A 15,967-nucleotide genomic window follows, 5' to 3' on the forward strand; every position below is an offset into this window, starting at 1 on the left:
GCCAGCAGCTGCAGCCGTGCCGGGGAGCCTTGCCAGCTCTGGGCCTGCTGGGGAGGAGGGTCCCTGTGTGCCAGGTGCAGCTGGGCGCCTCAGACACCTCCTCTCTCCACAGTCGCCCTGCTCCAGCTCCAGCGTCCCAGCCAGGAAGGCCCGACTCTCCCTCGCGTCCAGGGAGCCCAAGGACAGCCCGTTTTGACAGCTCTCAGACATGGCCTCAGCAGCAGCCGCAGTCATCCAGAAAAGCAGAGCGCCAGCACTCTCTGCCTCCTCCACTCCCCCCCAGCCCAGCTGTGAAGCAGAAGCCCTCCGAGATCCCCCCACCTCCTCCCCTCCCGAGCCAGCCGCCCTGGTCCTCCAGCTAGGACTGAAACTGGACCAGCCAGAACAGGGCTTGGGCCACCAACAGCTTGGGGCATCTGTTCTTCTCTACAAATACTATGTGTTACCTGTGGGTACCAGCCAGAGTAAGTTTTCATACTGTTGTACCTACAACAGGAAGGGCTGAAGACTCTTCCCATGCCTTGTCTCATCCTTTGCTGCTTTGATTTTCATGCAGCTGAGTGCTGGCTAAATCTCATCAAAGAACTTTTTTGCAATAGCATTGCATGTTTTACCCCACCTGTAAGCAGAAAAAAAATAAAAAAATTCTTCAGTTTAGACTTCATTTTTTAGTGTGGTTGGGCCACTCAAATTTTGAGCAATTAATTTTCGATGGCAGCTCTTCCCTTTTCCTTACTATCTAAAAAAAGTTCATCTGTACACGAAAATCACCAGAATTACTGAGATTTACCTCAAAGCCCAGAGGACAATCTAGCACAGAATATTCTTCCTGTGTACTGCACAACAAGAAATATTCTGAGGAAATACTGTGGCAGCTGAGGCTATGGAACTCCCAGAATACTGAGCCTGCAGAGGAGGCAGAGAGCCCTGGCAGTGGCTGAGAGGACTTCTCCTCTGCAGGCTCCTCTGAAAGTGTGTCACTTCAGGAAAGTTTTTAAACCTTTCCCTTACCTTCCTCCTGTGCTAAAATGTACGGCTCATCCTGAGAAAATACTAAGCTACAAACAAGTCTCCATTCCTCAACAATAGCTACGCAGGTGCTCAAATTATCTTAAAGAGCAAAACCGACTGTGATCAGATGAATCATCAAAGCCTATTTGCAGAGAAACCCCACCACATGTGAGCAAACATTTATTAGCGTCAGTTCACTCAAAAGAAACCCCACCCTGTATTAACTAGTGTTTCAAATGAACTTGAATTCTCTTTCCTCACGTATCAGCTGGATTGGTTTTCTCCTTTTTTTGTCCTAGAGAGAATCTTAGAATGATTTACTCTAGACAGGACTCCTTGGATGGTCCCCAGACCTGGCTCATGCCTTGCCTGGGCTGTTAATGCAGCCTCTTAGCACCACATGACTTTGCCACCCTGTTCAGACCTTGGGCACGACTGGTGCCACGGTCCCCTCTGGTGCCACCGTCCTCTCTGGCTCGTGGAGTGTCCCTGCTGCTGGAGGAGCCCTGCTCGTGCTGCTCCCTGCGTTCAACAACGCCGGTCCTACTCCCCAGCCAAAGAGAGACTAAAATCACTGCTTTGGGCAGCTCAGCATTTGAACAGGTTTAGCACTTACTCATCTCTATCACAGACAATTTAAAACCCACATACCTACACCATAAAGTCACCTCATCTACAGAGGTAAGGAAGCCTGAGCGAACAGAAGGTCGACTTTCAGGCACATTGGGTTTTTAATTTAGTGGAAGCACTCACTTGTTCACAAACCTTACTTGTCAAACTGGATTGTGCGATGCTATTGTCTTGCTGCTGTTAAAGAGGAAGCAGGGAGAAATTACTTAAGAAATCAGAAACAAACTTGGGGCGCAGGCTTGGCAGACAAACCAAGCAGGGTGGCACCTGCCCGCTTTGCCTGAATCCCTTTTCCTGACGGACAAAGGGGATCGCGACTCCGCTGCGGGACGAGCCGGGCGCTCCGTGAGCAGCGCTGGAGCAGCGCCGGGGCAGCGGCGGCCCCGCCCCGCCCCGCCCGTCCCGCCCATCCCATCCCGCCCCGCCGCGGGCCGGGGCCGGGGCCGAGCGCTGGGGCGGGCGGGCGCTCGGGATGGTCGGGCAGCGCCGCGGGACGGGCGGGCGCGATGGAGCCGCCTGAGGGCTGGGACCCCTACGGGCGGCCGGCCCGGCGCACGCAGTGGCTGGTCAGCGCCCTCGCCTACCACTACGGGCTGGACCGCGGCGTGGAGAACGAGATCGTCGTGCTGGCCACCGGCCTGGACCAGTACCTGCAGGAGATCTTCCACCACCTGGACTGCGCCGGGGCGGGCCGCATCCCCGGCGAGGACTTCCGCACGCTGTGCCAGGTGCTGGGGCTGGAGGAGGCGGCGGACCCCGAGGAGTGCGCGGGGCTGTGGGACGGGCTCTCGGCCGAGCTCACCTTCCGCCAGTTCCACGCGCGGCTCTGCGGCCACTTCAGCACCCGCGCGGGGCCGCGGCTGCCGCTGGGCCGGGAGAGCGAGCACATCGAGACCCAGATCCGCCTGCGCAGCCCCCGCCGCCGCCGCCGCGCCGACCCCGCCGGCCGCGGAGCCGCGGGCAGCGCCGAGCGGCGGCCGCCGGGGCCCTGCTCCCGAGAGTGCTACGAGGAGATCGTGGCGCTGGAGCAGGCCGAGGACCGCATCGCCAAGCTGGAGGAGGAGAACGGCAGCCTGCGGGAGCTGGTGGAGGACATGCGGGCCGCCCTGCAGAGCAGCGACGCGCGCTGCCTGGCGCTGCAGGTGAGTCCGGGGCGGCTTCTGCACCGGCCTCCCGGAGGCGGCTCGGGTGGCCCCGAGTGCTTCAGGAAAGATGCTGCTCTCGGAAAGTCAGTGTTAAAAACCCCTCCACCTCCAGACTGAGACCGAAGTTGCTCGTTCATCCTCGGCATTAACTTTTTAGCAAAGTTTAGTTACAGGGAGGCTTTAAGGAGAAATGTATCTTCACCAGTGTGCCATTGTATGTAGCTATGGGACAGGCTGATGAGCACTCTGTTAAAAGTGTAGGGGAGTTCAGCTTAACAAACCCAAGTGTACAATGCTGCTGCTTCTATTGCACTTTCAGCCAGGATGTGCTGATACCATATACTGGATATGCACCACTGCAGGGTTTTTCCTGAAGTGGGAAAGAACTTCTGGAGTCTTACCTGTACAAGCATGTACAGTGCCTCAGTCATAAGTGCCTCAGAAACCTTAGAAGTACATTTTCTTCCGAGCATGGTCACAAGATTTCAGAGTGGGAGCCAGTTCTGTGAGCAGGCTGATGAACAGTCTTGGGCTTCTCTGCAGAGCCCCATTAATTCTGGGGCTGGTTTCTGCTGGTTCTGCTGTACTGGCTCGAGTGAAACACATACACATTTAACAGCAGTTAAATTACTCTGGCATGAAATAGCATGGAACAGGCAGAGCAGTGAAGGGCAGCATGGACCAGTTGTTCTGGCAGGTCTGATCAGGTCTGATTTGATACTAACACAGGACTCACAGAACTGCTCCGTGTGTGACACTGCCACTTGCGTTAGCTGGCTGCTCCTCTTCACAACGTCCATCATGGCAGGTCAAAGCCACTTTTACCATTTTCATCTGAAAAGGGAAAGGAAATCTGAAGCAAACATGAAGCCACGAGTCTGAGGCCCCAGGAAGAATCAAAAGGACAAAGAGGAGAGCTCCAGAACACCCCCCAGCTGTTCCCTGCTCTCTTCTTCTGAACACAACTTGATGGGAAATATCTTTTTCAGCACACTACTTGACTTCTGAGTGCAGACCATAGTAATGACATTAAAGCTATGCAGAAACTTGTGCAATAACATAATAGCGAGTAGTTTGAAACCTAAATGTATAGCTAGGTATTAAAAACTACTTTCCAGAGATTTTTTTCCTTGTCTCTGTGTTTGGCAAAGGTCAAGTAGCTTTAGCTGCTGATCAACTGTATGTGATTAAAAAAATCCCCAACAAAGCACAATCCAGCCATTTTCAGTCTTTATTAAAATGTCAGTTGCTTTAAAACCCATCAATTTCTCCCTGCTTTCTGCTCCTGGTCATTACAGGTGGGACTGCGGAAGAGCCATGCCAGCCATAAAGAGGAGGGAACCTGTTTCGTAGGGAGTAAGAGACCATTAACACAGAACCACTCCCAGACCAAGTGCCTCCAAAGTGTCCTGAAGGAAATGGAGCTCATCCGGAGCTCCAGGGATGGGCAGATTGAAGAAGCAATCAAGTTCAATCAGGAGCTGGAGAGGGAGCTGAAGAGCTCTCAGGAAGCTCTGGTCAGCCTGGAAGACTGCAACCGTAACCTGAAGAGGGAGCAGGCGGAGATGAGGAGGAAGGTGGAAGAGGCCAGACACGCCGTCCTCAACAGTCTTGGCAAAGTGAAGGAGCTGGAAGAGAAAGCTAACGAGGTGCCACATCTGCAAATATACATTCAGCAGCTGGAATCACAACTGCAGCACTACAGGTAGGTTGGAGTCCGTCAAAAAGCGCCTATAAAGTCACAGTGTTGGGACACAAGTCAGTTTGAGAATCTCTGGTTGTGGCTTATTAAACGTCTCCAAATACATCTTGTAAAATCTAGCCAGAGGGAAATTAGAAGCTGCTTGTCCATTTTATTGGGTTTCCTCTTATGGATCCCTATCCCTAAGAGAACTGGGAGCATTCAGTGGAAGGTAGGCCAAGTAAGGGTGGTGATCTACAGAGAGCTGAAGTTACTCCTCAAACACACAGCAACAGAACTCAACATGGCAATGCTTCCAGAAAGCCCCAAAACAAATTCCTGACAGTCCTTCAGAAACCATTTCCAACACACTTATTTTTTTCACTGCATTTCCTGGTCATTAGGTCCCATCCCAAGCCAGCTGCAATCAGATGGCTGACACTCCATTTCATAAAAAAGCTCTTCAACATGTCCTAGGAACTGGGGAAAAGCACACAAGGACAACTTCTGGCCAGTGGTTTTAAACTCTGCTGTGACTTCATTGCTTCCTCACTGGCAGAATAGGTAATACTGAAAAGAGAGAAGCTGAAGTGTTCCTAAACCCACAAAATAATATAGTGGGAATCTCAAACAAAGAATACATCACTCAACTAAACCCTGCTTTTGTAACAGCATAAACAAATCTTTCCAGAAGCCAGAAAGTTGGTCATGAATTTAATAGTTCACTGCCTTTGTTGCTTTTTATCTCAAATGAAACTTGGACTCATAGATGGTTATTAAGTGTTAGGCATTTCTGCCCAAGTTTAAGACTGACCTGTGGGATAAAATCTAGTTTATATTCTCACTGACCCAAAGCAAAACCAGTATTTATAGATATATTTTTACTTACACTACTAAATCTAGTATTTTAATAAATTGCCTCTTCTGAACTCCTTGTCTCTTCCTAAACTTACACTTCCTCTGTTTGCTTATAAGAAGAATTCATAGTGAGTTATTTGTGGCATCATAGCTATTGTACTGTTTTATGAAGTGAGGAAATTCTAAAAATAACCATTTTATCCAGTGTCTTTCTGTGAGCATTGTGTATGTTAATACTTGCATGGTTGCAGAAGATCAAAGAAGATAAAAGCATTTATTTAAACATCTATAGGATTTAAAAAGCACCGTGAGGGCACGTAATGTTTGAGATGACTGTCAGGGGTCTCTGGATGAATGATACAACTCCTGGTGCTAAAAGGGATCCCACAACTGGTCAGGTCTATCATGTCCTCCTTGGCACGAGCACCAGAGACTTACTATGAGCTCTTGTCCTGTGGAATTGCTTTTCCAAAATATGATGAAGGATAAAAAAGATCACCTGGAAACAGGTAGAGGTGAATGAGTTAAAGGCAGTAAGGAATGTCCACTGGCCTCGCAGAGCAGGAACTTTACGGGTTACATCAAAACAAAGTGTGAGTTCAAAATGTAAATTACATGTTCCTTGTGAGATAACCTTCATGTGTAATACTTATTTTTAAATTGCATGCTAATTTAAAGTGACTGTCAAGCTCAGGAATGGTGCTGAACTGACCATTTGGGAACTACACCCCTTTTTTAGCCCCCCGGCACATTTAGCAGAAGCCCAGGCTTTGAGATTCCCTGTTGGCCATAAAGCACCTCCCACTCCCTATCCACGTAAAACAGCTCTTGGTGTAAACAGTTTAACTTAGAGATGCATAATGGTAACAGTGACTTGCATGCCTGTGGTCATATTCCACAGCATATGGAATGCCATCATTCCACACATTCCCCGGGGTGGCACCAAGGTGCCCAAACTGGCAGAAAATAGTGAATCAGCAGTGCAGAGCTGTGTGTTAGGGTGGGGAAAGGGTTCAGCAGCAGCATGGCTGGCTCTGCCCCACACAGCCTGGGCTGTCCCAGCTTGTCCTGCTCCTTTGCTTGCTCACACTGGTGCTAAGGCAGCACAAACTCCTCCTGCTCAGGGAAATTCACCTTCTCCTGATGTGCAGGAGTCCACATCCATGGCTGTAGCTCGGGTGAGGTGCTGGGAGTGCTTGGTGACGGGAAGAGATGGGTTGGCTGAGGTGTGGAGAGGGAGGGACAGCTGGGAACCCAGCGGGTTCTGGCTGTCACTTGGTAAGGGTGTCACTTGTCCTGTTAGTTCAAGGCAGTCTGTGTTTCAGTCACTACTCCAGTGAGCAGTTTTCTCCTTTGCCAGGTGCCACACAGAGTTTGTGAGCAGGATCTGGGTTTGGCAAGAGCTGCTGCTGCAAGGTAGTGGTGGAGAGAAATGGGGGATTGGGGTGTTCTGCAGAAAGCATTAACAACTGCAGATGTGTCTCCCAAGAATTCACCTTAAGTGGCATGGTGAGCCCCAGGTTTCCTCCAGCTGAAGTCAAATTTCTTCCAGAGAGGATCATCTTCAAGAGTGAGTCTGATCTATGAGCTTTACACACTGCTCCTGTTTATAGTTTCATATTTATAAAGGAAATTATTTCTTCTTTTAGGTTCAGACTTTAAAAGCTCTTTCAGCATCTAAATCCCTCTTCTAGACCTCCATCTGATACCTGCTTGCTCTCATTTAGATCTGGAATTACAACCATGACCTTAAGTTATAATCCCTAATTCAGGAAACAACACAGTTTGCATTTATTCAGGAAAGTGTTTAAGTACCTGCAAGTGATTAAATGTTGTCCTAAATTGGAGTGTGTAATTATAATCACCTATTCCTGATTTCATCTTCCAGATTCATATTCCTGTGAATCTGTATGACTTAAACATGAAATTCTTCTGAGTGCACAGGTTCCTGTGCCAGGGTTTGAAATGTCCCTGTCACATCGTTAGGTTCCTAACCCAGCCTAGTTGACCAAACAGTTCATAGTTCTTGTCTTCAGGTGCACATCCAAATCTTCCTGCTCTAATGAGTGTGTCAGGTTTCTGTCCCCTTTCCTCCCCATGAGACATCTGGACTATATTTCAGCTTTTATTTTTTAATCCCTGTCAAGTTAGTGAGTCAGCTGAACTTTAAAGGTAAATTTCAATAAATTCCTTACTGAAAAGCTTGAGTTCAGAGGAAAAAGACATCACAAGAAATTATGTCTTTATCACTGGTATTATATAAAGAGTGTCTCATTCCCAGTGCCTGATTACAGGAGAGTTTAGGAAGTCGAGCAAGTCCCATTTTTCTGCAGTGCTGCCCAGGGAGTTATTCCCAGAGGACAAAACATTAACCACTATTCCCTAAACTCCCTTTTTTTTCCCCACTAAGTTTTGCTCCAGCACAAGGTGACACCATCCATGTATTCTAATATCGTCCTATGATTTCTAAGTATTGTTTGTAAAAATACCACACATTAAAATGTTACTACAGTAAAAATGTCACATCTACTGCTTCTTTTTATCCATTGAGCCATTTGCCCTGTCAGAAAAGGAGACTAGATTGGTTTGACATGAATTGTTCTTGCCAAATATAAGTTGGCTCTGTTTTCTGTACTACACTGGAGGTGGCTTAGAAATTGATTACTTAATAATATTCTTTTTCTCTTAGCATTGGAGGGAACAGAACAATTTAACAATGATTTTTTCTTTTTGATCCCAGTGTAACAAATAAAAAGAAAGGTCATCTAGAATCGAAATAAACTTCGTAATAGAGAATGTTCACAGAGGGTTTATGTTGCTGCATTAATCAGCAGCACAGTAATTACATAGGTCAGTGAAGGGGGTCATAAAATACCAAAAATGCTTCCCATATGCATGGTCTGTCTCCCAAATTACTTAATTATCCATCAGCATGTATATGTGTTAATGAGTAGGAATCCTTCTGGCATGGAATGCAGAGATGCTTGTTTCAGCCCCTCGTATTCTCCTGTAAATATGAAGATTGAGGCCTCTAGCATCATTTTCTCCATTTATTTATTTCATCAGTGTCAGTTTGTCTAAGAAGTTATGCTTTAGGTTATCCTATACTGGAAGCAGTTCAGTTTTTCTTCTCTTTCAGGAGACAGTGCCCTGATCTTTTCAATAATTCCTCAGGTTATCATTCACTTTGTAAAATACAACAAGATGGACCAAACAGGTCCAAATCAATAATCCAAGAACAGGAAGGAAATATTGAAATACTCCAAACGAGTACAGGATCAGCTCCATTAAGTGAAGAATAAAAAACCCTAGGAAGGAAACACTAATGCACAAAAGAAGGTGTCTGTAGTAGGTTATTTCCAGTCAGAATGGTAATGTTTTATATTTCGGCACCCTAGAACTGTTCTTCTACTTTAAAAATTAGACAATAAAGAAAATCTGGACAATTTCTGCTTGACTACTGTCATCAATACCAACTCCTTGCTGTTCTGAGGTGAGGGACATCTTGGCAATTTGTTCCAGATGGCACAAAATTTGAGTGGGAGCTGTGGGTGTGTGTGTGCTGGACCACACCGAAGGCTGGACAGACCTGCAGGTGGTAAAGACAGGGAGCAGGGACTGATGTCAATCAGTAGGAATGATGGCACTCAGGGAACTGAGCTTACAGAGAGTGAAATGAAATATTAATTGCAGAGGCTCATCTGCAAAAGCACTCAGATTCTTCTGGATGAACTGATGTCATCACATTTTATTTTCTAACTTTGCTGTAACTGATACTGTTTTCTGCTAAAGAGTGTGAGAAGTTTTTTATTACAAAGAACTCTGCCAAAAACCACAGAGCCTCATGTTTTTGAAGAAGTTAGCAGTAGCAGGTGAATATATTCCCATCATATGAAGTTTAAACTACTTGTGGGTCTTTAGCCATAGAAGAACCGTAAGCTAAGCAAGCAAATCAGATTACTCTCATTGGGAACACTTTAAAGGAGCATTTTGATTTCACAAGAAGGGATAGTGGAGGGTATTGTTATTTATGGTTGAGAGAACTGTACAGAGCAATTTAAATACATTAATTTGGCATTGTAGAAAATGTATAGCGCCTCTTTCTGTGGAAGAGCTACTTTTATTTCAAACACAAGAGTCTTTCAAAACTTCCCATGATAATAGCAAAACCTTCACTTCAAATCCGTTCACATAATTGCAAGTTCATTTATCCCCAAGGAACCTGTGTGCTTTGACAATGGAAGTGTAGCCACTTCCCTGGCCTTTTTCCTGGGCTTTTACTTACACAGTGTTTATTCTTGGGAGGCTTTCCATGGCTTCTCACTAAATCCCCCTTTCATCTGGCTGCCCGTGTTTGCTGTGCCACACACAGGGACAGCCCCGTCCTGCTCTGTTTGCTGGCCCTGCTGGAGCTGTCCCTCAGCAGCCCCCAGCACATCCTCTCCTGGGGATGGAGGATGAGAGTGCCCTGCAAGCCCTGCAAGCCCTGCAAGCCCTGCAAGCCCTGCTGCAGCACTGACAAAGCCACAGCCCAGGGCTGAGGAGTCGGTTCTGTCCTCCCATACCCAGAGAGCAGCTGCCTTTCACAGCTGCCTCCTCCGCCCTCCTGTGCACGATTTGAATCATGCTAACCCCTCCTACACCAGAGGGATTCGTTTTTTTTCCCAAAAGGATGTGCAGTCAGGGTTTCTGCAGCTTTTCTTCCCTGAATTAGTGCCTGGAAATTCAGGCAGCAGCTTGGTGACAGCTGTGCACCTCCCTCCTTCATCCGCCTGCTCTGACTTTCCCAGTACTAGACTCTCTTACTGCACAATCTTATTACCTGGCTTATCTTATGACCCCCAAGCAGAAAGACTGATTTCATACACAAACATAACTTTAAAGAAAAAAATTCCTCCCCTACCCCTTTCAAACCCAAAGACTGGAGTCCCCATCAGAGGCTGTGACCCTCAGCCAGCAGAGCTCCCATTCCAGAGTCACTGGTTTGTGGTTACTGCAAGAACCAGCACCAGACGTGGTCCTGGATCATAACCAGCCCTCAGCTACATCCCTCTGGCTTTCTGGGCTGCAGCACCTGTCCCTATCCAGCACTGGCTGTGTGGCCCTTGCATCCCAGGCACCTTGTGCCCAATGGGCACAGCTTGCCCCTGACAGGACCTGGCTGCCCCGTGCCAGTTGACCAAACCTCCCCTAACAGATGCTTTGAAGAGCCAGCAGGATTTTTGAAATTCACCTTTTCTTCAGGTCAGTTTTATCAGACAAATTAATAATATATAACCTCAAAGTGTAACCTGTGGCTGGAACTTGGGGCTTCTATACTCCCTGGATGTCTAAGACTGGCAAAAATCTGAATTAAAACTACCAGGGGCAAGATTCTGAGAGGACCAGGGTACTGACAAGTTCTTCAGTCAGGCACTTGCACACAAATTTTGTATGAAGTACTTAATTACTCCACTGAGCCCCTCCAGAGATGAAATTAAAACCAATCAACCACCCGTATCTCGAGTGGGTTTAGTGTATGTTATTTTTGTGTCAATTCACATGAGTTACTTTGAAAATCTAACAGTGCTGATCACCTACACTTAGGCACAAGCAGCGGATTCTCCGTTCTTTTAAGCTTTTTATTCTGCTGAAGGAATAAAAGGGAAGAGGTTTTATGCGTTATTTTCTTCATAAAACTTGAAAATTACTTCATGAAAAGGAGGAGAGGAGAAATTCTACTAAAGCAGTAAGAAGGGATTAATTACTCTTTGCTCCTATCTCACTTTCCTTCAGAATACAAAACAGACAAGGTAATTTGTAATATGGATGCTGAAAACCCAGATTTTCAAAGAGATTAAACTAATTTGTTTTGCTAAAATAGCCTGATCTCAGAATACAGAAGGATTAGTGATCTGCAGGGGAGGAGGCTTTATCTCTTGAAAACATCCCAAAACAGACAATGATGTAACAAGATGAGTGAAGTCACCCTAGAAATGTTTGAGGGAAACTTGTAGATGTTATGCTTAAAAAAACCCAAACCAAACCCGAAATTCAACAAAACACCCTTTAAATTGATGTGCAGGGAAAAAAGCATGGAATCATGAAGGACCTGTCCACTCAAACTTGTCATTTGATTTGAAAGTGAGGTGTTCTCCTTCAGCATCCTGCTTCAACCAGGTGTTAACAGAGTCGTCCACCCTGAGAAAGAGGTGATAGATGCACATGCAACCATTCCACTTCATCCTTCACTTCAACTCTCAAAAAGCTCCTCTGTGTTACAGTAACAGAGTTACCTGGAAACCTGGGAAAATATCTGCAAAGTAAATTAATTAACTCCATGGCTTCCCTGGGAACTTGCAGACCCACAAGCTGAGTTCTTAAACCCCATCCTCAGGACAGCCCAGCCAAGATGGAAAGATTGTAAATACCCTCGTGTTCCTCAGGACACTGCCAGGGCTGAGGCACCCAGCCTCTAAACCTGCCTGGGCTCTGAGGAGGCTGGGGCTGAGCTGATAAATGTCACTGATGGGAGGAAATACAGTACAGGCAACTCCTGTACTTCCAGTGACACGAGACAGTTACTCAGCAGCCCTGCAAATATTTGTTCTGTTTGGGACTCCTGCTGAATCTCTGCCCATGTTTGCTGTGCTGTTCCCTTCCCTTCATTCTCCTGGGCGTCCTTTCAACTTTATCAGTGTCTCATCTGCCTGATTAGCAGCATGATTAAAATCCACACTGATATTTGCCTGTCTCATGCCTGGCTGGGGGTGTCCTTTTTGTGATACTCAGCACGATTCCCTGGATTTGCCTGGGAATCTGAACCTCAGCTATTCTGAACTGCAGCCCCTGAAAAAACTAAGGGAAACTGCAGTCACATCCCAAGGAAAGTGATGTCCTCAAACCAGAGAAGAAAGCTAGAAAAGGATGTCCTGCACTATAAGTAAAGCTTGGATTACATGGATCTGGTCTTACAGATTTGTGTCCTGAGGTAATCCCAAACTGGAAATTCAAAACAGACTGAGGCTGTGGGGGGAAGGAGGGCGGGAGGAGGAGCTGGTCAATGTATCTGCTTCAGTTCTTTATTACAGAAAAGAGATACCCAGGGATACCCAGTTCCACCTCCCCTGTGGCAGGGGATCTTTAAGACCATCTAAAGATTAACTTTAAGGTCCTTCCAACCCAAACCACACTCTAATTCTATGGTATTTTCACAGTTCCAGATGTGAAACCTATCAAGTCAAGCAACCTGAAAGTTGTAGAATGCATCAAGAGACTGGCTTTAGTTCAGAGACCATTCCTCACCTTTGAAAAAAAAAAAAAGGAATTTGTATACATTTTTGTAGCTTTTCATAACACCCATCTGAAAATTTGGCAAATTCTGATAAAAATGAATAGGTATGTGTGGCCTTAAGGGATCACAAAGCTGCAGCTCAACTTCAGAGATTGAAAACATAAAGCATGGACTGAAGCTTAACCATTATTGCAGGTATCTGTATCCCAGCATCTGCCTGTGTTCTGCTCACCATTCCACATAGGAATGTACTTTATTAAAAAAGAAATCTTCCAATAAATGCCAACTGTAAGCTTTGAGCAACGAGGCATCATTAGGAAGTTACTTCTGTGGAACAAAGAATTTCAGCCTCCACAGCATTGTTCTTAAACCACTTGAAAAATGAGGTGTGGAGGCTGTGATTGACTGTGGGTTGCAGTCCCTCCTTGTTTGAGGAGAAAAATATTCTCTGAAGGCTGCCTGAGCTTGGAGTGCTAATTGCCATCAGGCCACACATCATCCCTTTCAAGAACAGAGGTGCCGAGTGTTGGGAGTCAGATTTCAGAGGAAAGACCCCAAACCTTTCAATAAATCTCCAGAATAAAAATCAGGCCCTGTGCTTTGTTTTGTGCAGAGCCTCTGCTCACAGCAGAGTGTTTCAGGGAGGGTTCATGGTGTCCCATTAATCATAACACTGAAATATCTGCGATTCACTGCACATCTGCTCTGCTTTTGCTCTCTGTACTTGACCCCATCACACGTCCTTGGCATGAGATCGCACAACAGAAAAGTATCTGGGGCTGCCCAGGGTGAGGGCAGCCAAGTTTGAAGCACAGCACTGTCAGGTTGAAGCCAAGCTCTGAGTACAGTATTTTCACTCTCCTGGAGCTGGTAGGTCTAAGGGGCACTGCTTGGCACAAAATTACACGAGGCAGAAATAGGAGCAATTAGAGCAAAGCTAATGCTTGTGAAAATTGCAGAAGAGGAGGTTTTGCTACCCATTTCTGTGCTTGGAAGGGTGGCAAACAGGCAAGGGTGGCATTTCCAGCAAGGGTACACCTGAGTTTTGTGGGGCATCACTCTGTTGTCACCCATGAGCCCCCCTGTCACTACTGAATGACATTAATAAATCAAATCTCAAACTACCATTTTAAGATACAAAAAGGAAATAAATACTTCACTTGGCTTTCATGTTGAAGAGGCAGTTTCCTTAGTTGCAAATTATTCTTTGCTCAGATTTCTAATTCAACCAAACAAAAAAAAAAAAAAAAAGGAAAATATTCAAACTGTTATAAGCAAAAGTTAGGAGAGAAGCTGGTCCTTAGTGTGAAAGGTCTCTGTTTCCATTAATGAATGTACATGGCTTGGCTCTGCTTAATTTCCAATGTTGTCTCTGTCAGCAGAGAAGAAAAGAATAAGAAAATCAAGAAAAAGAACGTTCTTAGTTTATTTTGTCAGTAAAACTGTGTCTCTGCTGCCAGAGCCCTGGCTGGGATGTGACAGGTTTTTCAGAAGTCTTCCAGCTGTGAAATATTCCCACCACTGGCAGGATATTCCTGGGTAAATGCACTGACTTTGAACAATAGACCTTTCAGTGCAGCCAGGGATTGGTATCTCTCAGAAAAGCTGTGATTAATCTCTCTGCAGCAGAATTATACACCAGGTTTGTTCCTGTGCTGTCAATCTCACACTCACTGCTTTCCTCCCTCTCCCCTTGTTTCCTGCCTGCTTTGCTCTCTTTGGTTTGGGGATCTTTGTTCATCGTGATTTACAGTTTCCAAAGGATGCTTCAAATGCATTTAAACATAGGAAACTTGAAAATTAAATAAGTATAAAGCTTTTAAAGTAAATACTATGTGGGATATGAATGATCTAAGCTTTGATTTCACATCAAAAACCCATCATTAAGGATCTAAGATCCTGAGAGTTTAGACCTGTACTGTTTAGAAATTTGAGGAACTGTCAGTCCCTAAGGCTTGGCACTTGCTTTGAAGTATTAAAAGTAATTTATGTTTAAATTGCAGTTCTCCAGCCTTACCAGTTAAGGCCCTGCTTCTGCAAGCAGCAATGTCTTGCATCAAACAAGTATTTTCTCCTAGGTAGGGTGCACCTTGCTTATAATCCAAATTACCTCTATATCAAAATGATGTTGTTTTTAGAACAGAAAATTATTAATGCTGGAAAGGCAGCAATTATTTCTTCCCCTTCCAAGCAGAGGGAGCTTTCTTGTGGCAGGTTCCCATGGACCAGCTAAATTGATGGATCTGTGTTTCCTGAGCGAACATGACGCACGGAGCAGCAATCACCGGGAAGTAATGGACGGTTTGCTGTCTCATGTGCTCAAGCCAAACCTTTAATTCTATTACTCCACATTTACCTGTCATCATATGCAGGAAACAAACAGCAAATAACCCCTAAACAAAGCAATGACTCCACGGGCAGAGCCCACAAAGACACCCCGAGCCCTCCCGCTTATCTGGTCAGTGCCTGGAAGGCTGAGCTGAATTCTTCCCTTCTCTAAAGAAAGAAAAGGCCGTGGAGAGCAGAGGGGGGAGAAGGAGCGGTTCTGCTCGTTACCATGAAAAAGGAGCTGTCAAAGCATCACCTTCTTTCATCCTTCCTGCCTCGCCAGCCTTTTTCTGACCCGGGGAACGGGAGCTCAAATCGAAGCGGGCGGGCGAGCGCTGGAGCTGCGCAAAAGCGGGGACGGGACGGGGCCGGGTCGGCACAGCTCAGCTCGGCTTCCCTCCCTTGTGTGTGCTGCTGCACACACAACCCCTCCTGCTTGCAGCCCCGATCCTGCCGGGGAGGCTCCGGCGTGGAGAACACGAGCAGCCAGGTGCGGATGCCGCCTGCGCTCCGGGCCAGCAGCAGCAGCAGCAGCAGCACGGCGTGTCCTTGTCCTGGGCACCCCAATCTCCTCGGGCAGCTGCAGAAAGGCTCAAAGCAAAGTTTAAATGCTGGCACAGGAATGGCGAATTTTAACCGGGTCCTGTGTTGTAACAGCTCACAATGGGCAAGGTGAATGCGAGCTGGGAGAGCTGCTGAGGTACGGAAGGAAAATCAGGAACTGCGGTGTTTTTAAAGGCAGGTTCATGAACCATCCATCAGCTCAACGTGCAGAGACCCGAGTTCACTCCAGGGGTTTATTATTTTTGGTGAAGTTAAGCAAACCAATGCTTTTGAATTTTGGTTTGCCTTTTAACCAAGCTTAGAATGAAGCAACTCTTCAGTGACAAAAGTCCTCCCAGGACCCTGGGAACACATGCTGCCTTGCCAAGCTTTACAAAAATGCTTTATTTTTTCCATTACTTTATAAGTGAAACTGTAAAGCCGTGATCTGGCCCAGAATATAATAACAAAAAAGTGCCAGGTCATAGGTGAGTGCTA

At 46.4% G+C, this 15,967-nt stretch overlaps 1 protein-coding gene across 1 annotated transcript in view; it reads left to right on the forward strand.

Moving 5' to 3' along the window:
* Nucleotides 1-2,147: 2,147 nt before the first annotated feature.
* Nucleotides 2,148-15,967, forward strand: part of EFCC1 (EF-hand and coiled-coil domain containing 1) — a gene marked incomplete at its 5' end in the record, with an annotated part of 37,425 nt that continues 23,605 nt past the window's right edge. The window contains 2 exons of the mRNA XM_082288776.1: nt 2,148-2,783; nt 4,085-4,491. Of these exons, the coding sequence (XP_082144902.1) occupies nt 2,148-2,783; nt 4,085-4,491 (1,043 nt within the window). The remainder of the gene's footprint in view (nt 2,784-4,084; nt 4,492-15,967) is intronic.

The sequence above is a fragment of the Coloeus monedula genome (assembly GCF_965178545.1).
Source record: "Coloeus monedula genome assembly, chromosome: 11".
Classification (NCBI taxonomy): Eukaryota; Metazoa; Chordata; class Aves; order Passeriformes; family Corvidae; genus Coloeus; species Coloeus monedula.